Below are 26,940 nucleotides of genomic sequence, written 5' to 3'. Positions count from 1 at the left end.
CAGATAGATACAGGAACAGGTAATGCCAACGCGCTGTCCGTCGTCGATGTGATGTTTATTATCATTTGAATGGATGCTCAAAGGCATTGGACCCTCTGCGTCCTCGTCCATTGTTCATTCCCATCAGATTGGGACTGGTGTGTCCGTTCTGATAGGAGGTATGGGTTGGCGTCGGCTTCAATGACATGCTGAGTGTTTGGACAGAGGCTGAGAGCGAGTCGGCCATCACCTTGAGACTCTCGATCGATTCCCTCAGTACCTCCTTCTCATCTCTCTCTTTGTGTTTGGCCAGCTGTTTGGCCTTCTCCAGCTGAATGCAGTTGAGTATCTTTAGACGAGCGCCCAATGTTGGAATCTTGAGGTCATCAATCAGGTGTTGCTCTGTCAGGTAGTCCAAGATATCAAGAGTGATTCCATTCTGAATAAAGTTGCTCTCATACTTTGACAAGTTGATACTTTGTAGCCATTCAATGATCTCTGTGTAGAGTGTGATGGTGATGACATGTCATTGTTAGTGCCACAATCAATCAGTGATCACTGTGACTGTCGACACACTTACGCTTTGGCTTCTGGATCCTTGGTTCAATGATGATTGGGGCAGCTGTAGGGGATGGAGTTGCAGCTTTCTTCAACTTGGATGGCATTGGTTGTGGAGGAGGAGGAGTTGAGCGAATGGGTGGCGATGGAGGAATGATCTTTAGACTGGTTTGACTCTTTGATAATGGTGGCTGTGGAGGGGCTGGTGCATGATTGTTGTTGTTGTTGTTGCTGTTGTTGACCTTGTTGTTGCTATTGTTCAATGAATTGTTGGTGTTGCCTCTTGATGATGGAGGTTGATACGGTTCATTATGACCAACACCATTGGTACTTGATGCTGGCGATGGCGTGGAGTTGGTGACTGCAGTGTTGGCATGCTTGGCGGACGAAGATACATTGTTGTTGGATGTTGTTGAGGAGTTGGAAGGTGATGTCTTTGTATTGGATGTAGTAGTAGTAGTTGTCGATGATGTCAAAGTCGTTGTGTTGTCTGATGATGAGGTCAATGGAGCAGGATCATTCGAGTTCTTGATGGGTCTTAGTCGCACTCTCTTCTTGGGTGCCTGTTCAATCTTGGCAATGACCTTGTCGGCGTCCAGTATCGATATGTCCTTGAAGTAGTGCTTGCCATCGCTGCCTCCGAATATGTAGAACCTATTATTTACATGCTCGACAGTGTGAGCGCATCGTAACGTCGGTGTATTGTCGCCAGAGAACTTCTTCCATGACATTGCCTCAATGTCCAAGACAAACGTATCATTGAGTATCTTATCATTGTCTGTGGCGCCACCAAACACAATCGCTCTGTCTTTATACAATGTGCACGAGTGGCCTGCTCTGCTCACAGGTGCTACTCCACCAGCCTCGACATCAACCTTTACATTCACTTTCCATTCATGATTGGCTACATTGATTGATTGAGTTAGTGAATGAATGATTGAGAGTGAGTGATGGCATGTTGATGAGCATGCGTACATAGGTTAAGGATGTTCATGTTGCCAGACATTGAGTCGCCCAAGCATCCACCATAGAAGTATAGACAGTTGTTGTAGAGGAAGGAAGTGTGTCCCCATGTCGCGGGTGGTGGATCACCGATACAGTTGGGAATGGACCACTTCCACGTCAGGACATCCAGTACATAGAGTGAGTTTGATATGCCATGGCCATCTGATCCTCCAAATATATATACTTTGTTCTGTCCCTGTACCAGTGTGGCACTATGTCTAGACCTAGACTGTGGTATCGTTCCAGTTGTCTGTATCTCACTCCATTGCATCTTATCTGTTTGAGTCGTCGTTCAACGATTAGTATGAAGTATGAGTGTGACCATAACATGACATCACATACCAATGTCAAAGAGGTAGACATCAGAGTTGTAGTGTTCACCATCTGATCCACCAAAGATGATAAAGCTTGTGTCGTTTGATAGTCTGGTACAGCTGTGACCTGCTCTCTTTGATGGCTTCTTGCCATTGACAGGTAGAGGGAAGTCCCATGATGATGTGTCTAAAGGTCATAATGGTTAACATCTCTAATCTATCAATCAATCAAACAAGTCATTGACGTATGTATGATCATACCTATATCGAATCTGATCAAATCCTCCAACACCTGTGCACCATCCCATCCACCGAATGTATATATAGAGTTTGTTGAAGCTATTGTGACAGATGAATGTGCACACCTCACAGGCATTGACTTGTTGCCATTGATGCTACACCTGCTCCAAGACATTGTTATGTTTGATTGTTCAGTCTTTATCGATGTTATGTACAAATGTCGATTGTTACTATCTAGTAGTTTATTGATAGTAATAGTATGTATGTATTAATTAATGATTATGTTATATATATACATAGATAGGTTGATGTTATAATGATGAAGTTAGATGTGTCATTAACTTAAGAGTTGTTATGTGTGTGTTTTATCAACTATCTCTCTTTCTCCATCAAATCCTTGAAAATGGGAATCAAAACCCACACTTATCTCACAAACCACCAATCACATGGGGAGATCAAACCCACACTCCCCTTTGTGGGATTGATTGATGACACTTTGTAGGATAGTTGTAAACAATTAATGTACTTGTTTATGTATTCCATAATAAAATATAATTAAGTTAGAGCAACATCATGCTAATAATAAGGCTTATGACAATTGTGAACATGATACTGTTCACGAGACGGTCTGCCGAGCTTGGATTACCTGTGGTCGTTGTTGAAGAGGTAGTGGAGGTAGTGGATGTGGTAGTTGGTGGTGGCTGAGTGAATGTGAACAATGCAGCAAGAACATCTTGTTGTCCCATTGTGACCTTGACCACTTGTTCACCAGTTGGCAATGTTGATGGCAAGTCTTGTTTGTGGATAGAGCATGTGATGGTGTGCTCATCGGTTACTTGGACATTCTTGCATGTGATGCCACCAATGACCACGGCCAGATCATTAACTTGGGCAAAGTTATCACCAATGATTGTGATCACACCTCCATTTTGGCCAATGCTGCTTGCACTGTATAGTACTGGTGATAAATAACTGAATGTAGTCGTGAGTGCTGTAACATTGTACAAGGTGACTGTGAGTGGCATGTTGAGACCACTGCCACCTTGCAATTGACAGCTGATCTTTGGTGGGTCTTCAATCCATTCGATGGACTTGCATTGAGGGACACCAATATCATTGATGATCATCGGCTTGAACAGTCCAACTGGTGCACCAGTGATGATAACCAAACCTCCAGTGACGGGCATGGTGGTGTTGGACAAGGTGATGTTCATCTCTCGAATTGATATTTCTGCCTCGACTATAGACTGTCCATTGTTCATCGTGTTCAATGGCTTAGGCTCACCAAGTGGGACCAATGCTGGGACTGGAAGCAACATGATCTGAGTGCCATCATCACGCTGGAGGGTGGTAGAGAATGTGCTGTTCACTCCATTGAACTCGACCTGCATGGTATCAAGGGTACCCATATCCTTGCCACTAATTACAATCTGTTGGCCGAATTGGAATGGTTGGAAGGTCAAAGAGGGCTGGATGTAGCTAAATGCTATGTTGCCAATTGATGACACACCATTGATTGTGACGACGACTGGCATGTATTGCTCAGCTTGAGCGTATGTGGCACTTGGCATGATGCAGGTGAGTTGGTTGGACACTACCTCCATAAGTGGATCGACTGCACAGGTCAATGAGCCCATCATAATGGTGTATGCCACAGTTGAGTTATCAACATTCCTTGTGCTCAAATTACTTCCAATGATGGTCACTCTTCCTCCCATGATCATACTAACTCTGGTAACAGATATAGTAAATGGCACTAAAATGTTTGATTGAGTGAGTGAGTGAGTGATTGATTGTGTTCCATCAATCACTATACTTACTGATTGTTAATTTTTGAGCAACCATGTTGCCGCCAAGACCACTGATTGTCATTGTTAGTGACTTGTTGCCTGGCATTGAGAGAGCTGTTGCGTCAAAGTAGTTGGAGGTGGCATTGGGCAGACTGACCTGTATAGTGTAATGATCGACCAACTTGACAATTGGCAATGATATCTTGTTCAACTTAACAACAACCTTTGAAATGTCACAACCAAAGTTGTTACCATTGATGTTGATCACTGTTCCAGTTAATATAAGTTGGAGTGTTGTGATAGTTGGGGCTATGTTTGGGTGTGTTGGGGGTCAATATGGGATCATTCCAGACCTCGATCAATCATAATGATCACTTGACATACGTTGAATATTGAAGGTGAAGAGGTTCTTCCTTTTTGCCCATTGGGTGTTCTGGCCATAGTCTCCATCAGGGTAGAACTCAGCGCTGTTTGATAGTCCTTGTAGGCAGTTGATACCGACTGGGTGGAGGTCAGGATAGCTGATGTTGAAGATGGCAGTCGAATCAGTGTTCATTTGTGTGGCAGTGACAAGGAAGATTGGAGTTGCAGTACCAAGTGCAACGACCTCGCTAAGTTGATTGATGGTGGGGTCATTTTGGAAGAAGGCACCAGTAATGGTTAAGGGTCCACCAGCTGTAGGTAGTGCTGATGTCTTTACCATTGCTGATATGGCCCATGGACAGATATCTTTTGGTTGGCCACCTTGTGTTGCAATTAGTGTTCCATGCAAAGGAGCATCAGTGCCAAAGGTTACCCTGGCACCCAATGCATGCACTTGATCAACACCAAGTGCATAAATGGCGTTGTTATCAGCTCTCCTAATAGACATTGCAGTAGTTCCCAACAATCCAGTGGCTGCAATATTAGCATAATTAGCAGCATAATCAATTGCAGTTACAACTATTTGTCCATCACCTATTTAATTTGATTGATTGAGTGAGTCATTCATTCATTCATTCATTGAGTGATCAAGTGTAATTTTATACTTACAAGATGAAACAAAGAGTAGTATTAGAGACAAGCTCAGGATAAGAAAAACACTTGTATAATTTGATGTCATTATCTGTATATTTGTAAATAAGTAACCTTATGAAATTGATAGACTGTTAACAGTTAACAAGAGTCCGAGGTTGATGTCGTTTGGTTGTTCTTGGAGTTGTACAACAAAGATATCTTTTGGCCCACAAACGAATTTGATCACAAAATCGATCAAACACTTGTACCCTTTTTGTGACACTCTTGGGGGACCATGTTGGGAAAGGGTGTGTAACCCAACACGCTGCCTCGCCCAACTAGTTCCAACTATGTTTGGAGAGTTCTAGTATACCATTTGGAATTCCAATCACTAGATCAATCAATAATATTACCAATTCAATGTAAATGGTGTTTATTTTATAACTTGAGGATATGATGATGATTAGGCAATCAACAACATGCCGATTAGGCTTGCGGAGATTGTGAAGATCATTCCATTCATGAGACGGTTTGCTGAGCTTGGGTTGGCAGTGGTAGTGGTAGTGGTAGATGAAGTAGTAGAGGTAGAGGTAGAGGTAGAGGTGGTGGTAGTTGGGGAAGTGGTGGTAGTGGAGGAGGTAGTGGAGGTAGTGGAGGTGGTTGGGTTGGTTGGCTGAGTGAATGTGAACACTGGAGCCTTGACCTCTTGCTCTCCGATGGTGACCTTGATCTCTTGCTCGCCAGTGGGCAGGGTGGAGGGGAGGTCGGCCTTCTCGATCGAGCAGGTGATGGTGTGCTCATCGGTCACATTGACATTCTTGCAGGTAATGTCGCCAATGACGACGGCAACATTGTCTGTTGGGAAGAAGTTGTCACCAGTGATGGTGATCACACCTCCATCCTTGCCAACGCTGCTGACGTTGCGGAGAACTGGCGACAAATAGCTGAATGAACCAGTGAACGCGGTAACGTTGTACACTGTGATGGTGAGTGGCTGGTTGAGTCCGGTACCGGCTGGCAACTGACAGATGATCATATCTCCGGCGACGGACCAGTCGTACTCGATGCATTGGGGGACGATAATGTCTTCCTTGTCCACATTGTTCATCATTTCGACTGGCGACCAAGTGATGTTAACACTGCCACCAGAGACTGGCAGGCTGACGTTGGACACAGTCATGTTGGTCGGTTGGAGTGTGACATCAGAGTCGACAAGGTTTACTCCATTGCTCACCAAAACAGTCTGTGGCTCGCCGAGTGGGGTGGAAGCGATTGGCAGGACCAAAATCTGGCTGGCCTCACGCAGGATGGTGGCGGCGAACGAGGTGTTCACCCCGCCCAACGAGACCTGCATGGTCTCAAAGCTACCCATACTCTCGCCTCTGATGATGATCACCTGGCCGAATTGGAATGGCTCAGAGGTGAAAGATGGAACGATGTAGTTGAAGGAGACGTCGCCGCTTGATGCAACATTGTTGATGGTGACCTTGACGGCAAGGGGTTGATAGGCATCCGAGTACTCGGCACTTGGCATGATACAGGTCAGTCTGTTGGACACGACCTCCATCTCTGGATCGACGGCACAAGCAATGGTGCCCATCATAATGGTGTATGCAACAGTCGAGTTGTCAGCATTCCTTGTGCTCAAGTTGCTTCCAGTGATGGTCACTCTTCCTCCTGTGACACTCTGAACACTGGTAACAGAGGTGATGAATGGAGCTAAACATGATTGATTGATTGATTGATTAGGTTAGTTTGAAGTTGATTGCTCAGGTTTAAAGGTGATGCATACCGATAATAATTGGCTGAGCTGGCATGGTTAGACCACTGATGGCAATGGTTAGAGACTTGGTGCCTGGGACTGAGAGACCGGTGGTATCAAAGACGGCAGATGAAGCCTTGGGAAGAGTTGCCGTGAAAGAGTAATGGTCGACAAATGTGGTGACTGTCAATTGGATACCGGCCAACTTGACAACAACCTTGTTAATATCACAACCATAGTTGTTGCCAGAAATTTGGATCGAATTTCCGGAATTAACCAACAGGTACGAGGCCATGCTAGGTGCTATATTGGTTGGCATGTGATGGAGGAGGAGTGTCAGCATGGGATCATTCCAGACATTGATCATTCAATCAATCAATCAATAAAGTACCATGACATACATTGAACACCGAAAGTAAAGAGGTTCCTTCTCTTGGCCCATGTGACAGATTGGCTGTAGTCTCCATCAGGGTAGATGTTGGCAGTTGTTGTCATTCCTTGAATGCAATTGATACCGACGGGGTGGGACTCAGCGTAGCTGATGTTGAAGATGGACATGGTTTCTGTGTTCATTTGAGTGGCGGTGACAATGAACGAAACAGTATTGGGTGGGATAAGGACAACAAGTTGGCTGAGTTGGTTGATGGCTGGGTCGTTCTGGAAGAGGGCTCCGACAATAGTGATCGGACCGCCAGCAGTGGAAATTGCCGAGGTCTTGATGATTTGAGAGGCGCCCCACAAGGCGATATCATAGTCTGTGCCACCCTGTGTGGCAACGAGTGTTCCGTGCAATGGGACATCGGAGCCATAGGTGATTTTTGCTCCAAAAGTGCTCAATTGTGCGATACCGAGTGCATATACGGAGTTGTCAGCTCTCCTTATGTACATGGCAGTGGTTCCAGTCATTCCAGTAGCACCCATATTAGCAAATGTACCAGCATAGTCGATTGCTGTCACAACTATAGCTCCATTACCTTTTTGGATGATTGATTAAAGTGAGTCAGTCGTGAGTGATGGAGTGAGCTAGTTGATGAGAATGGGTGAGAATTGCTTACAAGTGGAGATAAAGAGTGACAAACTCAGGATAAGAAGTAGACTCAAACTCTTTGAAAACATTATTATTATTATAATTATTTATCTGTATGTTTGTAGTTTGGTTAAAATAAATATATGATTATTATGAAGAGTCAGACTCTGATGATGTGTGTCATCATTAAATAGATCGCATGACATATCGCAGACTCAGGAGTGATATGTAAGGGTAGGGTATGATGTGTGATGACGTTTGGACGTTCTTCACGTTGAACAAAGCGCCCGCCATCAGTCTCAGTCATAACAGATATCTGTCTGTAGACAGGTAAACCGGCCCCAATAAATAACCCCAAAAACGAATCTTTGATCACAAAAACGATCAAACTTTTTATTTTTGGTGTTTGTGGTGGGTGTCGGGTTGTCAGTTTGGAACAACACGTGGGGGAAGAGCCTGTTCAAGGGTGCCCATTCGCACCCCTCTGGCATGCAGACATGGTCCATGCATATATCTCGAGACAAAATAATTATGGGCTAGCGTATGACTTCCACATCACCATCGTCTTCCTCCTCATCCTCTTCGTCCACGTTGGCAACAATTGGCATGGGCGTGCCATTGATCACCTCATTGAGAATGTCACCAGTCGGTCCTGCTGCTGCAGCCTCAGGTCTGATCGGTGACAGACCATGACAAATGATGACCGCCTCGTTATACCTGTTTAGTGATTCGGCAATGTTGGCGGGGGTCTTCTTCACGGTCAATGGCTGTGGGTGCCGACCTCTGCCATACACTTGTCCCAGGCTGTACCTGCTGGCAACGGACTCAAGATGACTACGATTGTCACGGGTGTCGAATGAGAACTCCTGGACCGTATTCTGTGAACTCAGGAATGTAGCCATCTTCTTGCAGTTGCTACATTGACATGTTGGCATGATGACGCATAATTGGTTGCCTGTGGGCTTGGTCTTTGCCAGCGTGATGTTGATCTTGGTGAGATATACCCAGAGTGTCGCGTAGTGTGTGTTGGTGCTCGAGTTGGCGGCAGCAAACTCATTGGCGTGCAGAAGTTTGAGCAAGTTGAGGAGCGCGCTCGATGTGACGCCACCACAGAGTTTGTTGACAAACAACTGGAGGTGGCGGCCACCATCTTGGACCATGATCCTCCAGATCATATACAGATGTGCGCCCTCTTGGTCGATAGGCTTATGATCGATCAAAAGTTGTAGCACACCAGTGTAGTGTTGATTCTTGATCCATTCAGGGTGCGCTGTATGGATCCTCTCCATGATGGGCATCGAGGCCATGAGCTCCTCCTCACCTAGGCCAGTGCCATCTCGTTGGACATCAATGATTCTAAGTACCTGATTGTACATATTGCATAGTATTGAGTCGGTCACGTATATTGGAGCTATGCCCTCACTCAGCAACTTGGCCAATCGCTCGATATTGGTGATGGTATTCAAGGTCTGACCTTTGCGCGGTTTGGCAACGACTGATCTTCCTGGCCACGATCGATCAGACTTGGGCATCTTTGGAACGAGTAGTTCACCAGCGACCAATGATATCGCATCCAATATCTCTTGTCTATCGTCATCAAACAATGAATGATGTTGGACCATGTTGATAAGTTTGTCACATTGCTCGATCGTGTCCAAACTTCTTGTGAGCTGATTGGCCAGTATGGGCAATATGTCGTTCAGTCGCGTGTCCTCTGGGGAAGATGTCACGTACGACAACAACCTGGACATCATAGTCTGAGCCACATCCTGAGTAACAAGTGACATGAAACCAGTCATCATCATAAGCATCGTGTCGTCCTTGTTCATTGACGGTCTCTTTAGCAATAGTTCCTGGATGACATCCAAATGAGCATCAGATCCAGTGACTTGGTTTCCAGCATACACAAAGAAGTATTGAAGTAGTTTGGGAAGGTATTGATCATTCTTGATTGATTGGAATAGTCCCAGCATCTTGGAAACGTGGTCCGGTGTGATGGTCACTCTGTTCAACGATTTGAACATTTGATCAAACAGATCATGTGTTGCCTTTGGGTTGGCATCGATGCCTCCAAGCTTGGCCAACTCTGTGGTCATCACTTTCAAAGCGACATCAGTTGAAATGATCATTGTGAACTTGCCCATGATCGCTTGGCTCCATGCCACTATCACTGATCGTCTGTACTGCCTCTCATACGTTCCACCTTCATTACCTGTTGGGTGCACATGTGTATGTTAGTATGAAAATGATTGATTGATTGAATGGGTATCATACCTGTTGCTTCTTTGGTCTCGTCAGAGTATGGACGGATGTTGTCGAGACAACCAGATGGCATGATCTCATTATGATGAAGGGGCATTGTTTGCTCGAGGATGGTACCAGTCTCAAGGTCCTTGACATCATTCAATATGATACTCGATTTATTTATACCAAATAACTCGCCATCCATGCAGTCTCCAGATCTTGAGTGGACGAGGGAATGAGTGAGTGAATGATTGAATGATTGATGAATGAGTGATGTATGTATGGTACTTACTCCTTGATATGAATGAATGCCAGACCAAGTTTGATGTTGCATTCATCGGCAAGAGTCAATAATGTACGCGCCAATGATATATCACTGCTCTTGAGTGACTCCAAAGTGAAGTTGGCAATAGAGTATACATGATCAAGGCAATACACCAACTTCTTGGGTATGAGATCAACTTCACCTTCACCATCACCAACACCGCCGCCACCATCATCACCATCACTATCTTCGTCATCTGATTGATCACTGTCAACTTTGGTTGTTATGTTTGTTGTTGTCGATGTCTTGGACTTCTTGACGATCTTGACGTCATCCTCATCATCTTCATCATCATCCTCGGAATCCATGTGGTCGTCCTTCATCTCCATCTCCGCATCAGCACCACCAAAGACTTGTTTGAATCCTTGGATGATGGATGAAGAGGATGCTATGCTGATGTCCAGTTTCTTGCCACCTGATCTCAACAGGTTGTAAACGAGACACACTCGATTGCCTTCAGTGACTGGCTTGACTTCGTGTTGACAATCAGCAAAGAATGCTGTCCATTTGATCGTGGATATCGAGTCATTCTCCAATGACACCACTTCATCACGACCTGAGTGATTGATCACCAGGTCACCACCTCGTTGTGGACATGGCAACGACAACACGAGTGTTCCAAACATGTTGTCAGCCTTCTCAGAGTCACGATGTGGCAGGAAGAAGCTGCCTTTGTCATAGACCAACAACTTGTACAACTCTGCTGTCACTGTCTCGTTCACCAATGCCATCGACTCCTTGATGACGCTGATCACGCCACTCATGAATGTCTGGAAATGATTGCTCGTGATGGTGATGTCTGTGTTCTGTATCTGCCAGACACGTCGCACATTGAGGTCTGTGATCGTCTCTGTTCCTTTGCCATAAGGTGCACGTGTAGCATGTTCGATCATACCCTGCAACTGATCCTGTCTCACTGGAAATGACAGTGGGTCGGCCACATCCCTCACATCAATCCTCGGCATTGGCAAATCAGCTTCACCCTTGCACATGAACATAGCACCCTTCTTACATTGTGCCAAAGCCTTCTCCAACTCTTTATTATTATTATTATACTGTATAATCATATCTCTCTCTCTTTTGTGTATATATATATGTGTTTGTGATTGATCACATGATCAGTAATTCGACCGAGTGGACTCTAACCACTTTACCAATTTTGGAAGAGATTGAACATCATTTATTTGCAATTAATTAATTAATCAACTTCATCTTCACCAACTTCATCATCATCATCATCATAATCATCATCATCTTCTGATTTAACTTCATTTGGAGGTTCAGGGATCGTTATGATCTTGGCTAAAGTGTGTGGATAGACTTCGGGCGCAGGGAATTTGTTGATCACACTAGTGAGTAGATAGTCGCTGTTGGCCGGCCTGATCTGGAATAGACTGTGACAGATGTTGATGGCATCATTGTATATGTTCAACTTGAGTTGTTGGAAATCATTGGACTTTGTCAATAATATAGTGGTCGCACCATCTCCATCATCCTCCTCCTCTTCCTCCTCATTGGAATCCTTTAGAATCTTTTTATCCAGTTTGAATCGATCCACCATGATCATCACATTCTTCTGGTCGAGGAATTTCGAGACCGTCATCTTCAAGGATGTGTCCATTGAACGGAGGAAATCAGTCACCTTTGAACACGACACACATGAACAATGCCACTTGACCTCTATACTGGGGTCGTCAATGTCGGGCTTCTTCATTGTCTTGTGCAAGTTCTCCTTGGTCACGTGATCCCAGAGTGATATGTATTGTGTTGTGCTGACAAACTCAGGGTACAGATGTCCAAGCAACAATATGAGTGTTCCAGATGGGAACTCGATAGGCTTATCCGTATCATACATTGATGTTGGCTTCTTGAGTCCACAGATATTGTTGACAAAGGCTGTGAGGAGTGAATCATTGCCACGCACCAACTTCCAGATTGAATATAGTTTGTTCGCTGCTAGATTGTCGTCTGTCATATCGTATTTATACTTGTATTCAATGAGGTTCTTGAGCATCGAGTCATAGTCATTGTTCTCCATTACCAAGTATGGATATACCAAGTTGATACGATTAATGATTGGCAAGGCTGGCAGAAGACATTCAATGTCAAGGCTTCTCCATGTTTTGATATCATCGAATATCTTCTTGTACATTTGACCAAGGAATGATTCGTTGATGTATATGGGAGCTTGTCCCTCGCCAAGTGTCTTGAAGAGACTCTCAATATTTGTTATCAACGTGGCCAATGTGACTTCGGTATCCTTGATTGAATCTCTGGTCCATCTGATCTTTTGATGATCGGGCATGAGATGTCCTTGAGCGACAACTATTAGCTTGTCCAGGAGTTGTTGTCGTTGTCCATCAAACACTTTCTGTTGCTGGATTATACTGATGAGTGTGTCACATTGTTGGACATTATTCAATCGTTTGATAAGTTGTTGGGCCATCTTGGGGAATAGTGTTGTTGATCGCATTTGGGGAGTATGATTGATAATGTCCAACAACTTGATCAACATGTCCATGCCATCACCCACTGGGACGACAGATGCAAATGACATCACACTGTCAATGTTCTCATGATTCATTGAAGGCCTTTTGAGCAACAGTTCCATGAATGCATCCTGGTGCATTCCAGTTTGATAGAGGCTTCCAGTGGTCTCGAGCATGGCCAACATCATCTTGGGAAGGTATTGATCAGACTTGATTGAACACAGCAGTTCAAGCATCTTGGAGACAAACTCTGATGTTGGACGAACTCTGTACAATGACTTGGTCATTTGAATGAACAGATCGTGTGTTGATTGTGGGTTGGCGTCCACTCCTCCGAGTTTGGACAACTCCTTCTCCAATGTATCGAATGCATGTTCCTTTGAGAGTACCATTGTGAACTTGCCCAAGGTCTCTGTACTCCATATCACAATCGCCGATCGTCTATATAGTCGATCATATGAAGCACCCTCATTGCCCGTTGCCTCTTGGGCCTCCTTTGAGTATGGTTTGATCTTGTCCAGACATCGATCGGGCATGATCTCACCGTTGTCAAGGGGCATGTTCTTCTCAAGTATTGTTCCAGTCTCAAGGTCTTTGACATCATTCAATATGATTGTGGTACTACTTGGATCTTCATCATATTCGTATATTCCTTCCCTTTACCACATGAGCTTGTTAGAGTCATGATCATTGTTTGATCAATGAAATTGTAATGAACGACTTACTCTGTGATGAGAAGGAATGCCAGACCAAGTCTGATCTGGGCCTCGTTGGAAAAGGCCTGTAAGGTGCGTGCCAATGTTGCGTCACTGCCCTTTAGTGACTCCAATGTGAAGTTGGAAAGGGAGTAGACATGCTCAAGTGTATAAACCAGTTTCTCTGGGATATGACTGGGCTTTTTGGTGAACCGACCAAACACTTGATTGAATGCTTGAGTGATTGATTCTGAATCAACGTTGATGTCCACGTTGGTACCACCAGATCTCAACAGGTTGTAAACGAGACAAACACGACATCCTTCAGTGACTGGCTTGACTTCATGTTGACAATCAGCAAAGAATGCTGTCCATTTGATTGCTGACATTGAGTCATTCTCCAATGACACCACTTCATCACGACCTGAATGATTGACAACCAGGTCACCACCTCGATGAGGACATGGCAGTGACAACACGAGTGTTCCAAACATGTTGTCAGCCTTCTCAGAGTCACGATGTGGCAGGAAGAAGCTGCCTTTGTCATAGACCAACAACTTGTATAACTCTGCTGTCACTACCTCGTTGGTCAGACCCATTGATTCCTTGATACTCTTGGTGATTGAGTTGAAGTAGGTTTGATAGTGCTTGCCTGTGATGTTGATATACTTGTTTTGTATCTGCCAGACACGTCTCACATTGAGGTCTGTGATGGTCTCTGTTCCTTTGCCAAATGGTGCACGAGTGGCTCGTTCAATCATACTCTGAATCTGTACTGGTGGCACTGGGTATGAGAGCAGACCAACATCCTTCACCTCGATCCTTGGCATTGGCAACTCAGTCTCACCCTTGCACAGGAACATTGTACTCGTCTTACATTGTTTCAAAGCCTTCTCCAACACTCCCAATACCTTATTATAATCTATCTTGACTGTGCGGTATACCATTATTCATTTGTTTGTTGTTGTTGTTGTTGTTGTTGTTGTTGTAGTAGGTAAGTAATATATGTTGATGTTGACGTTGATGATGATGATGTGAGTCATCAAGATCCCCAGATTTAAATCTGTTGTTCATTCATCCATTCATTGGTATGTACCAATGATAAACATCCTTCATCTAGCTACTATGCCTTCTCCTCCATATGGAGTGGCTCAGTTATCTGTCTATGTTTATCTGTTTCAACTGATGTGATACAATGATCAAGTGGGGATGAAGTTTCGCCCAACTTTTACGATGTTGCTGGGCCTGACGACTTTCCAAACCAATCAAAAATGTTAATTAATCCTGCTCTTGGAAGGTATCCAATTACTTTCAATGTCAAAGGTTCAGATGTCATTCCAAGGAATGTTCTTACTTGTCTTCAAGTCATATCTCTCCCTCATCAGACTACCCTACTACTATACAACAAGTACTTGTATCTCAATGAATTATATACCTTATTGTTTAAAATCAACGAATATATAATATACTCACTTACTCACTCACTCACTCACTCATCTCAATCTAATCATGATAACACAACATAGAGTATCGTGGATGTTGTTGTTGTCGTTGGTGTTGTTTTGGTCACAGTCATCCTGCATTGATTCCCGCCCAACTACATTGTCGACATTCAGATGTATCACAAATGGCAATTTCACTCTTTTCAACTTTACTTCTGGCCAACTAATACAGAACCAGGTGAGCCCATTCGTCGTCGACCTCCTCCAATGCTCCGGCAATGATTACATGGTCATGGTCCAAGGGCTTGGTACGGACATGTCTATATCCATCTTTAACGGTCAGGTATGATTGATTGATTGATAGGACAATATCCTACAGGTGCTCATCATTATTAACAATTCAATCTGACCAGACAGACTGGAGAACTGACGACAAAGGCTATGTTCAATGAAGAGTTGGCAAACGATGGTTTTATCATCTATCAAGTCAACTCTGTAGACCTTGAAAGTGGACTGGCATTGGCCACCTATTGCGACAATACCTCAGTGTCAAACCTCGCAATCTTTGATCTGAACAATCAATCAGTGTAAGAAGAACACTACCGTGCCAATTATTAATGTTATGCTATAATCCTCTAACAACTCATCCCTTGTATGAATGACATACATACCACATCAATCAGTGTGAACATTCCATTTAAAGGTAACAAATGCATGTTATATGCTTATGGCCAATATGACAGTACAACTCATTTGTACTATCTGTATGGATACAATGTGTCGATCTTTACCGGCATCCCAATCTTCTCGTTGCCAATAGGCATATACTCGTTGAAGACCAAGACATTTGAATACGTGGAGATACCATATTACCTGGATATGATCGGCGGCAGTGTTCAACAGCTCTATATGTATCAGTCTACATTGTATGCCTGCATCCAACAGGACAAACACATTGAAATTGGCGTACTGGACATTAGCGCCAAGAAGTTCAAGAGAGTGTTTAAAGTGGAAACCAACACCAATGCTCAGTTTGCGTTTGATCAATCCGGTTACATTGTTTCATTAGTTGTGAATCAGAAAGACACTTCAATTATCTACCTAGTCTATTCCACCGATTTACAAACACATCAATCCACCATGAACATCTTTCCACAGTTTCCCTTCGACATTGAGTCCCGCATGCTGTGCGCTCAATAATCAAGTCCTAAATAAACAGACATTAGATGGATATAATCGGTAACAAACTTATTTAATAAACACTTAATTAACTTAGTAAATATAATGGTGCCAGATAACCAACTAGTATTCATCGTCTGAGTCGTAGGGTTGGTGTGATGGGTGTGATTACCTTTGCCAAGGTGTGTGGATAGACTTCTGGTGCAGGTTTCAAGCAGATGACATCTCTGAGTACCTCATCTCTGTTTGGGGGCCTCAATTGGAAGAGACAGTGACACCTATTGATATCGGCATTGTGGTGGTCCAACTTGACCTCATAGAATCCGCTGGTCTTTTTTAACTCTAAAGTATTAAAGTAACCCTTGCTAACCTCAAGCTTGAAGTTTGCTGCCTCCTTTAGGAAATGATCCATTCTATCTGTGTAGACAGAAATCTTCGTGAATACATGTTTGGATTGGAGGAAGCTGACCAGGTCTTGGCAGGTGTCGCATGTACAATTTATGTAGACTTTGAAATTGGGGTCTGCATCGTGCCTGATCACTATCCTGCTTTTGAGTGTCTTGGTAACATTATCCCAAAGAGTGGTGTAATGGGGAGAGTTTCCAAACTCAGTGTGCAGGAGTCCCAACAATAATACAAGTGCGTCGATAGGGATGTCTTTGGCATGGTTGTAGTAATGATCCCTCGGTTTTAAGCCATCTATGTTGGTGACATAGTCGAATATGAGTGTTCCTGGATGGGCATGCACCAACCTCCATAATGCATAAAGTTTGTTGGCCGTTTGATTGTGGTCACCATCTTTGGAATCGTACCTGTAGTCGATCATCATCTTGAGCATCTCATCGTAGGAGGGGTTGTTGGCTACCCAAGAGGGGTGCGCAGCATTGAGTCGTTCAATGTTTGGTTGGACTGGCAGAATGTAGTCAAGATTGCTTCCTTTAGTAGCAACCTTGAATGCCTGTGTGTACATTTGGCAAAGAAATGAGTCGGTGACATAGATTGGCGCATTGCCATCACCCAGTGATGATTCCAGACTCTCAATCTTTGAAATGATCGTGTCGAATGTCACAGTTGGTTGTTTGAGGTCTTTGTGGAAGCGAGACCAATGTTTGGAGAAATAATCAGACCATCTCATTTCATCACTCTTGGGCATGAGGAGTTCTTGAGCGACCGATACCAACTTGTCCAGTAGTTGTTGTCGTTGTCCATCAAACACCTTTTGTTGTTGGACGGTGCTGATCATAATTTCGCACAGTTCCACTGCATCCAGTCTGTTGATGATCTGATTGGCCAACTTGGGGAGCAATGTGGCTCCAGCAATATGATCGAGTGTGTCAGGTGTATAACTGATAACATCTAATAGCTTGATCATCATGTCAAGTGCAGCTCTTACTGGGACAACTGCAAAGAATGATGACATCACACTGTCAATGTTCTCTTGATTCATTGAAGACCGTTGGAGCAACAGTTCAAAGAATGCATCCTGATGCATTCCAGTTTGATAGAGGCTTCCAGTGGTCTCGAGCATGGCCAACATCATCTTGGGAAGGTATTGATCAGACTTGATTGAGCATAGCAGTCCAAGCATCTTGGTGACAAACTCTGATGTTGGTTTCAATCTGAACAATGACTTGGTCATTTGAATGAACAGGTCGTGTGTCGCCAAAGGGTTGGCATCCACATTTCCAAGTTTGGACAACTCCTTCTCGAGTATTTTGAACGCGACCTCCTTTGAGAGTACCATCGTGAACTTGCCCATTGATTCTGTACTCCATATCACAATGGCTGATTGTCTATACTGTCTCTCGTATGATGCACCTTCATTGCCTATGAGTGATGAGGAGGTCAATAAACATACATTGGCTTATGAAGTAATCTAAACCTACCTGTTGCCTCATGGGCCTCCTCAGAGTATGGTTTTATCTTGTCCAGACATCCATTAGGCATGATCTCTCTGGTGTCTAGAGGCATTGTCTCCTCCAGCATGGCCCCAGTCACCAAGTCCTTTACATTCATCAATCTGAATTTGGTCGAGTCTGGATCAAGATATCCACCATCTTCGCAACCTCCAGTTCTGTTCCAACCATGACATGAACGCTATGATTAGTTACATCACTTAGTTGAATAGGTATATGTACTTACTCTGTAACATATATGAATGCCAGACCGAGTTTGATTTGGCACTCCTCGGCAAAGGCTTGCAATGTTCGCGCCAGTGTTGCATCACAACCTTTGAGTGACTCCAAAGTGAAGTTGGACTTTGAGTACACGTGTTCAAGCGTATAAACCAATTTCTCAGGGATAAAGACTTCTTCTGCCTCCTGGTCTTTGTCATCATCATCTCCATCCTCATTATCAACTCTGGTAGTCTTGCTTGTAGTTGTTGATGTCTTGGCCATCTTGATGACTTTGTCCTCGGTATCTCCATCTCGCTCCTCGCTCTCTTCAACATCTTTGCGCTTGAGATTGGACTCATCGACACGACCAAACACTTGATTGAGTGCTTGAGTGATTGGTTCTGGTTCTGTATTGATGTCCACTTTGGTGCCACCTGATCTCAGCAGGTTGTAAACGAGACACACTCGATTTCCTTCAGTGACTGGTTTGACTTCATGTTGACAGTCAGCAAAGAATGCTGTCCATTTGATTGCTGACATTGAGTCATTCTCCAATGATACCACTTCATCACGACCTGAATGATTGACAACAAGGTCACCACCTCGATGTGGACATGGCAATGACAACACGAGTGTTCCAAACATTTTGTCAGCCTTCTCAGAGTCACGATGTGGCAGGAAGAAGCTGCCTTTGTCATAGACCAACAACTTGTACAACTCGGCTGTCACCACCTCTTTGGTCAGACCCAATGATTCCTTGATGCTGTTGGTGATGGTGTTGAAGTAGGTTTCAAAGTAATCACCAGTGATGTTGATGTCTGTGTTCTGTATCTGCCAGACACGTCTCACATTGAGGTCTGTGATTGTCTCTGTTCCTTTACCAAATGGTGCACGTGTTGCTCGTTCAATCATACTTTGCAACTGATCCTGTCTCACTGGGTATGAGAGCACACCAACATCCTTCACCTCGATCCTTGGCATTGGCAACTCCGCCTCACCCTTGCACAGGAACATCGCGCCCTTCTTAAACTGAGCCAACTCCTTCTCCAACACTCCCAACTCCTTGTTATATTTACAATCTATCTTATTATTTTGTGGATCTATAAGTTTATACATATTTAAGTATGTTTGTTGATGATAAAGATGATGACAATGATGATGTTACTTTGTGGCTGTATTTAAAGAGTGCTGTTAGTCTAGATCTGAATGTGATTGCTAATCTGGTTCATTGGTTTAATGACCCTTTATCTGATTCTCAAAGGAGTAACTGATCGCTACATCATGTAATAATTATGTTATCTGTATGTTTATATATGTACACGCTTTGGGTGATTGAATGAATGATCGCCATCACTAGCTTCATTATCATTCACCAAAAATAGGGTAAGCTGGATATTTTATGGTTCTTGATCATCATCATTATCATCGTCTTCCATTGGCTCATCTAAAACCATTGGTGGAGTCTTGGGTGGCATGTCGTGTGGATAGACTTGTGGTGCAGGAGTCGAGTTGACTATGGCATTCATTGCGTCAAGGTCACCAGCATTGTCCAAGTTGGATATGTTTGAAGGAGGTATCTTGACCAGACTATGACATATGTTGACAGCTTGATTGTACATATCCAATAACTCTTGTTTACCTTCCTCTGTTTTGGTCAACTCTAGTGAGCAGTATGGATATCTCGTTGCCTTTCTTTCAAGTGGGAGGTCTTCAGTCATCTCAATAACATGGTCAAGACTACAATCCCACTTGGACACGTACAGGTTCAGCTTGGTCTCATTGGATATAAGGAATTTCTTGATTCCCCCACAATCGTCACAATCACAATCGACTGCAATATCGAACTTGTTGTCTGTTGTGTCTGGCTTGGTCTTGGCCTGCTTCAAAATGCTTTTGGCAACTTGATCCCATAATGTGGCGTAGTGTGGCGAGTCGGCAAACTCGTTGTGCAAGAGTCCAAGCAATCTGGTTAGAATCTTTCGAATTCTGATCACTTTGATACATATCTTGGCGATGAAAGCTTTGATGATTGAGTCCTCAGCATGCACAGCTCTCCAGATTGAATAAAGATTGTTGGAAATCGTCTCATTAGAGTTTTCCAACTTGTAGTCAATCAACTTCTTGAGGTATGATTGATAATACTTGTTCTCGTCGTCAGCCAACCATTCTGGATGGGCCACATTGAGTTGTTCAATGACTGGAAGCATTGGAAGTATCATTGAATAGTCAAAGTATGATCTATTGTCGATGATAATTTTGAAGGCGTTTGTGTACATCTGGCTCAGCAATGTGTCGTTCACGAAGAAAAGTGCTGTGCCATCTTTGAGTTGTTTGGACATTGTATCCACCATTGAGATGGTTGTGCTGAAACTCTGGTTTGGTTGAACGACATTATATCTTGTGTTTGGAATTGGGATGAATTTTGGAATGAGTAGATGGCTTGCCAATGATGATATCTTGTCCTGGAGATGTCTAAGTTCGTCGATTATTGGATGTTGTATGATTGATACTAGTCTGTCAATATATTCTATTTTGTCCAATCGATCGATAAATTGATCGACAAACTTTGGAAGCAGAGTGCACTTATCATGATGAATGCTTGTCTCGGGAGCAAACATCTCCAACAACTTGTCCAACATGCCCAACAATGAACCTTCAAGGACTGCATTGCTGAATGTCTTCAATATCTCGTCCATAGACTCGTAAGTCATTGATGGTGTTCTGAGGAATAGTTCCAAGAATGCATTCTGATGCATTTCAGTGCAATAAAGTACACCAGTTGTTTCCAACAATGTTTGTAATATCTTTGGAAGATATTGACCATCCTTGATTGTTGATAATAGTTGGAGGATCTTGGTGATATGGTCTGGTTTCTTTGGATGACTATCTAGTGACCTGATCATTTGAATGAACAACTCTTGAGTTGCCTTAGGGTTGGCATCTATGCTTCCAAGTTTGGTCAACTCATTCTCCAATATCTCAAACACAACATCCACTGATTCCACCATTGTGAACTTGCCCGTAGACAAAGTACTCCATATTACAATGGCTGATTGTCTGTATAGTCTCTCGAATGATCCACCTTCATTTCCTAAAGTTGATTGAATGATTGAGTGAGTGAGCTTGTACATAGAATGTACTCAATCTTACCTGTTGCCTCCCTTGTCTCCTCAAAGTATGGTTTGAGTTTGTTGATGCATCCACGTGGCATGATCTCCTTGGTCCTAAGCCGTATCTCCTCTGAAATGATCGAGCCAGTCTCCATATCTTTGACATCTTTAAGTATGATCGATGTTCTTGATGATATGTGTTTCTCATTACAATATCCAGGTGATTCACATGGTCCAGCTCTTAATAAATAAATAATGTTAGTATGAACATCCATGTTGAGTAGATATTGATACTTACTCCCTGATTTGAATGAATGCCAGACCCAGTTTGATATGGGACTCATTGGCAAAGGCTTGTAATGTTCGTGCCAATGTTGCGTCACTGCCCTTGAGAGACTCCAACGTGAAGTTGGACTTGGAGTATACATGTTCAAGAGAATATACCAACTTCTCTGGGATATGATTGCCCTTGCTATTCATGTCTTCCTCATCATTGTCATCCTGGTCTTTGTCTTCATATACATTATCATCATCATCATCATCCTCATCGTTATCAACATCAACATCTTCATCCTCATTGTTTTCATTGTCATTGTCATCATCCTCTTCTTGCACATCAACTTGGGTTGTTGTGTTGGTTGTCAGAGATGTCCTGGCTTTCTTGGTAATCTTTACATCTGATTGAACATCGTCATTGTCTTCATCATCTGATTCATCGTCACTCTTTTGATCCTCGTCCAACGTGGCCGTGTTCTCGTCATCCACTGTGTCATCATCATTGACTTCATCATGTCCAATACCAAATACTTGATTGAATGCTTTAGTGATGGGCTCATATGCTGCGTTGATCTCCACTTTGGTGCCACCTGATCTCAACAGGTTGTAAACGAGACACACTCGATTGCCTTCAGTGACTGGCTTGACTTCATGTTGACAGTCAGCAAAGAATGCTGTCCATTTGATCGTTGACATTGAGTCATTCTCCAATGACACCACTTCATCACGACCTGAATGATTGACAACAAGGTCACCACCTCGATGTGGACATGGCAATGACAACACGAGTGTTCCAAACATGTTGTCAGCCTTCTCAGAGTCACGATGTGGCAGGAAGAAGCTGCCTTTGTCATAGACCAACAACTTGTACAACTCTGCTGTTACTGTATCGTTGGTGAGACCCATCGACTCCTTGATGCTGTTGGTGATGCTTGTGAAGAATGTTTGAAATGGCTTGCCAGTGATGTTGATGTCTGTGTTCTGTATCTGCCAGACACGTCTCACATTGAGGTCTGTGATGGTCTCTGTTCCTTTGCCATAAGGTGCACGAGTGGCTCGTTCAATCATACTTTGTATCTGTACTGGTGGCACTGGGTATGAGAGCAGACCAACATCCTTCACTTCGATCCTTGGCATTGGCAACTCAGTCTCACCCTTGCACAAGAACATAGCACCCTTCTTACATGGTGCCAAAGCCTTCTCCAACACACCCAACATCTGATTATATCTTATCTTCATCCTCTTGGTATATGTATATGTATATGTATATGTATATTTGAGATAATGATGATGTGACTTTGTAATGAGTACGTATACATAGACATTGTCTCGAGATCTTTCTTTGAATAATTACCACTTGTCTAATCTGGTACATTGGTTTATGGCCAATGTCCAAATGAGGACTCAACCTATCTAGTATCTATATCATTTTATCTGTATGTATTTATCATTTCTGGGAACAGATTGACCAGATTCAACAAAAATTTGTTCAACGATCAAAAAACTGGATATTTTATGGTTCTGGAAATAAACTACTGACTTTGGATAAATAATCTATAAATAATTAAATAATTGTGTGTGGATAGACTTGAGGCGCGGGCGTTGTGTTGACAATATCATTGAGTATTGAGTCAACATCCACTGTCGTCAACAACATGTTGTTGTTGTTGTTTGTGGCAGGTTTGATCTGTAGAAGACTATGACAGATTTTGACAGCATCATAATATTTGTTCATTATCTCTTGTAAGTTGGCAGCGGTCTTGGTCAGCACCAAAAAGGAACCTGTTCTCACTACATCTATTGGGAACTCTTTAGCCATTTCCTCAACATGGCCCGATATGTACATCTCCAGTCTAATCTCTTTTGATTGAAGGAATTTGTACATCCATTTGCATTTTTCACAAGTACATTTCTGATCAACTACGATCTTGTTGTTTGTTATGTCGGGCTTGGTCTTTGCCATCTTCTTGTTGGTCCTGGCGACATTGTCCCATAACGTAGCATAGTGAGGAGAGTCAGCGTAGTCTTTGTGCAAGAGTCCCAACAATCTGATGTGAATGAGTGATGGGAAGCCACTTGGGGGTGGTTGGTTAAGGTATACTATCTGGTCTTTTGACATTCTGGTGCAGATCTTGTTGATAAAGTCTTTGATGATTGAGTCGTGAGGATGAACCAGTCGCCAAATAGAATATAAATTGTTGGATACCAATTCAAAGTTGACTTGTTGAATATTGTTGTTGTTGTTGTTGTTGTTGTTTGTCCACTTGTAATTGATCAAATTGTTTAGGAATGATTGATAGTGCGTGCTCTCAACGATCCATTCTGGATGAGCTGCATTGATTGACTCTACTTTATGAAGTGAGGACAGTACATCTTCATAGTCCATGGACCAATAATTTTTGGAAACAAGCTCTTGAGCAGTTGTATACATTGAGCTGAGCAAATAATCATTCACGTAGACAGGTGCATTGCCATCCCTGAGTGATTTGTACCATGCATCTACCTTTGAGATTGTTGTGCTGAACTTGGTTGGTGGGACCCATATGTGTGCGCCCTTGGCCTTGATTGATTCTTGTATTATGATCTTGTAAGCGGCAGATGTTACACCAATGAGGATTGTTTCGCGATCTCGATTGAATTTTGGATGTTGGATGATTGATATGAGTTGGTCGATCTGCTCTATGGTATCCAGTCGATTGGAAAGTTGATCGGTCATATTGATCAGCATTGCGAACTTGTCATGATGCAAACTTGTTGGTGGTGCACTCACTTCCAACAACTTGGCCAACAGGTCAAGTAGGGCTGTCTGCGGGGCCATGGACACAAATGTTTTCATTACTCCTCCCATGGACTCGTGGGTCCACGATGGACTATTGAGCAACAGTTCCATGAATGTATCCTGGTGTATCACAGTACAGTACAGTCTGCCAAGTGATTCAAACAGTGCATGAAGTATCTTTGGAAGGTATTGATCATTCTTGATTGTTGACAATAGTTGTAGTATCTTGGTGATATGATAAGATGTTGTTGGTACCCTCACAAGTGATTTGATCATTTGGACAAACAACTCTTGAGTCACCAGTGGATTGGCATCTATGCCACCAAGTTTGGCCACCTCTTTCTCCAATATCTCCAATGCCACATCTGGTGACACGACCATTGTGAACTTGCCCATGGACTCACTGGTCCATATTACAATAGCTGAATGTCTATACAATCTTTCAAATGATGCTCCTTCATTGCCTATCAATGTATGAAAGAATGAATGAATGAGTGACAAAGGTTAGATATCACAATCAAATGATAACTTTCAAGTGTCCACAACTTACCAGTGTCCTCATGTGCCTCCTCAAAGTATGGTCTGAGATCGTCGATGCATCCACTTGGCATGATCTCCTTGGTTCTAAGACGTATATCGCGTTCAATTATTGCTCCAGTCTCCATATCTTTGACATCCTTCAGAATGATCTTGGTATCGCTTGGCACCTTAGTCTCATCATAATCATCACTATGGTCCAGTGGTCCATGTCTAGGTAGGGTATGTTAATACACAGTATGTATGTATAATGATTGATTTGTTGATACTTACTCCCAAATTTGAATGAATGCAAGACCTAGCTTGATCATAGACTCGTTGGAAAAGGCGAGTAGTGTGCGGGCTAGTGTGGCATCGTTGCCCTTGAGTGATTCCAAAGTGAAGTTGGACTTGGAGTAGACGTGATCAAGTGAATATACCAACTTCTCTGGGATGTTTGATGTTGAGATAGCATCATCTTCATCTTCATCTTCATAGATATATTCATCATCATCATCAAATACATTGGATGTAGATGCAACACTAGTGGTGGTCTTGAGGTTTGATTGATAATAGTTGTTGTCGTTGTTGTTGGCGTCATCGTTATTGACACGACCAAACACTTGATTGAATGCTTGAGTGATTGGTTCTGATGCTGCATTGATCTGCACGTTGCGACCACCTGATCTCAACAGGTTGTAAACGAGACACACTCGATTGCCTTCAGTGACTGGCTTGACTTCATGTCTACAATCGGCAAAGAATGCTGTCCATTTGATCGTTGACATTGAGTCATTCTCCAATGATACCACTTCATCACGACCTGAATGATTGATCACCAGGTCACCACCTCGATGTGGACATGGCAATGACAACACGAGTGTTCCAAACATGTTGTCAGCCTTCTCAGAGTCACGATGTGGCAGGAAGAAGCTGCCTTTGTCATAGACCAACAACTTGTACAACTCTGCTGTTACTGTATCGTTGGTGAGACCCATCGACTCCTTGATGCTGTTGGTGATGCTTGTGAAGAATGTTTGAAATGGCTTGCCAGTGATGTTGATGTCTGTGTTCTGTATCTGCCAGACACGTCGCACATTGAGGTCTGTGATGGTCTCTGTTCCTCTACCAAATGGTGCACGTGTTGCTCGTTCAATCATACTCTGTATCTGCACTTGTGGCACTGGGAATGAGAGCACACCGACATCCTTGATCTCGATCCTTGGCATTGGCAACTCAGTCTCACCCTTGCACAGGAACATCACACCAATCTTACATTCCACCAACGCATTCTCCAACACTCCCAACTCCTGATTATACCTTATCTTCATCCTCTTGTTGGTAATATATGTAAAAGAATGTATTCATGTATAATTGATTGGTTGGTTGAAGGTATAACTGATGATGTATGTGACTGAGCAGATTGAACAAATAAACTAGATCTTGTTGACCAATATCTTAAAAAGGAAATACCGTGGGTAGACAGCTTCTCTTGTCACCATACAATGAGGCATAGCATTTAGCAACTTTGAATTATTTCATTTTTAGAGTCCCATAAATCATTTATTATTAGCCTGACCTACCTTCTGATGGTGGTGATCATTGTGTGTTGAGTATTATATTATTTGTTGTTCATTCATACATTACTATATTATTACATGACTATATATAATGGAGAAGAAGCGTGTATTGACCTCCTCATCTCAAGAGGAGAATGAGACAAAGCGACCAAAGAATACATTCACTAGTAACATCAACATTAGAGACGTCAAGACTCAAACCATCTTGGCAGCTACCAAGACGCGAAATGAATACAATGATGCTCTCTGGATGTTTCTTGAGGTTTGTATCATGTTGCGATAATATAATATCGTATATATGTTCTAACTCTGGTGCGATCAGCCCCTCTTGTCTCAACTCCAATTAGAGCTAGACGAGAATAGCCCTCATTTGTTGTCGTTAGAGGATCTCAATCAACTCTGCATCAAACACAAGATTGAGGGGATGGTGACCACGAATATCAAGGGAGAGTTGGTTATACCTCCAAGCAATTTCTACAGACTACGATTACGCTTTGGGCTCAATTCATATTAGACA

The 26,940-nt window shown here is 43.1% G+C and overlaps 9 protein-coding genes across 9 annotated transcripts; 1 reads left to right on the top strand and 8 right to left on the bottom strand.

Moving 5' to 3' along the window:
- Window positions 1-61: 61 nt before the first annotated feature.
- On the bottom strand, window positions 62-2,271 carry SAMD00019534_072290 (hypothetical protein; the record flags this gene model as incomplete). The annotated part of the gene is made up of 5 exons (XM_012897636.1): window positions 62-477; window positions 560-1,441; window positions 1,513-1,818; window positions 1,885-2,043; window positions 2,118-2,271. The coding sequence occupies 5 exons, from the start codon at window positions 2,269-2,271 to the stop codon at window positions 62-64; spliced, it is 1,917 nt and encodes a 638-aa protein (XP_012753090.1).
- Window positions 2,272-2,656: 385 nt separating this feature from the next.
- Window positions 2,657-4,589, bottom strand: SAMD00019534_072280 (hypothetical protein; the record flags this gene model as incomplete). The annotated part of the gene is made up of 3 exons (XM_012897635.1): window positions 2,657-3,852; window positions 3,917-4,153; window positions 4,271-4,589. The coding sequence occupies 3 exons, from the start codon at window positions 4,587-4,589 to the stop codon at window positions 2,657-2,659; spliced, it is 1,752 nt and encodes a 583-aa protein (XP_012753089.1).
- A 756-nt stretch (window positions 4,590-5,345) lies between these two features.
- SAMD00019534_072270 (hypothetical protein) lies at window positions 5,346-7,760 on the bottom strand (the record flags this gene model as incomplete). Its single annotated transcript, XM_012897634.1, has 4 exons — window positions 5,346-6,601; window positions 6,675-6,947; window positions 7,046-7,618; window positions 7,700-7,760. The coding sequence occupies 4 exons, from the start codon at window positions 7,758-7,760 to the stop codon at window positions 5,346-5,348; spliced, it is 2,163 nt and encodes a 720-aa protein (XP_012753088.1).
- Window positions 7,761-8,207: 447 nt separating this feature from the next.
- SAMD00019534_072260 (hypothetical protein) lies at window positions 8,208-11,238 on the bottom strand (the record flags this gene model as incomplete). The annotated part of the gene is made up of 3 exons (XM_012897633.1): window positions 8,208-9,883; window positions 9,946-10,133; window positions 10,208-11,238. 3 exons carry the CDS (start codon window positions 11,236-11,238, stop codon window positions 8,208-8,210), a joined length of 2,895 nt encoding a protein of 964 aa, XP_012753087.1.
- Window positions 11,239-11,438: 200 nt separating this feature from the next.
- On the bottom strand, window positions 11,439-14,287 carry SAMD00019534_072250 (hypothetical protein; the record flags this gene model as incomplete). The annotated part of the gene is made up of 2 exons (XM_012897632.1): window positions 11,439-13,386; window positions 13,455-14,287. The coding sequence occupies 2 exons, from the start codon at window positions 14,285-14,287 to the stop codon at window positions 11,439-11,441; spliced, it is 2,781 nt and encodes a 926-aa protein (XP_012753086.1).
- A 673-nt stretch (window positions 14,288-14,960) lies between these two features.
- On the top strand, window positions 14,961-16,066 carry SAMD00019534_072240 (hypothetical protein; the record flags this gene model as incomplete). Its single annotated transcript, XM_012897631.1, has 3 exons — window positions 14,961-15,209; window positions 15,284-15,453; window positions 15,550-16,066. 3 exons carry the CDS (start codon window positions 14,961-14,963, stop codon window positions 16,064-16,066), a joined length of 936 nt encoding a protein of 311 aa, XP_012753085.1.
- A 109-nt stretch (window positions 16,067-16,175) lies between these two features.
- On the bottom strand, window positions 16,176-19,278 carry SAMD00019534_072230 (hypothetical protein; the record flags this gene model as incomplete). The annotated part of the gene is made up of 3 exons (XM_012897630.1): window positions 16,176-17,872; window positions 17,932-18,119; window positions 18,188-19,278. The coding sequence occupies 3 exons, from the start codon at window positions 19,276-19,278 to the stop codon at window positions 16,176-16,178; spliced, it is 2,976 nt and encodes a 991-aa protein (XP_012753084.1).
- Window positions 19,279-19,559: 281 nt separating this feature from the next.
- Window positions 19,560-22,766, bottom strand: SAMD00019534_072220 (hypothetical protein; the record flags this gene model as incomplete). The annotated part of the gene is made up of 4 exons (XM_012897629.1): window positions 19,560-20,634; window positions 20,728-21,253; window positions 21,313-21,512; window positions 21,571-22,766. The coding sequence occupies 4 exons, from the start codon at window positions 22,764-22,766 to the stop codon at window positions 19,560-19,562; spliced, it is 2,997 nt and encodes a 998-aa protein (XP_012753083.1).
- Window positions 22,767-24,455: 1,689 nt separating this feature from the next.
- SAMD00019534_072210 (hypothetical protein) lies at window positions 24,456-26,174 on the bottom strand (the record flags this gene model as incomplete). The annotated part of the gene is made up of 4 exons (XM_012897628.1): window positions 24,456-24,552; window positions 24,614-24,791; window positions 24,878-25,077; window positions 25,138-26,174. 4 exons carry the CDS (start codon window positions 26,172-26,174, stop codon window positions 24,456-24,458), a joined length of 1,512 nt encoding a protein of 503 aa, XP_012753082.1.
- Window positions 26,175-26,940: the final 766 nt, after the last annotated feature.

Source organism: Acytostelium subglobosum (genome assembly GCF_000787575.1).
Source record: "Acytostelium subglobosum LB1 DNA, scaffold: scaffold14, whole genome shotgun sequence".
Classification (NCBI taxonomy): domain Eukaryota; phylum Evosea; class Eumycetozoa; order Acytosteliales; family Acytosteliaceae; genus Acytostelium; species Acytostelium subglobosum.
This window is presented reverse-complemented; position numbering and strand designations above follow the sequence as displayed.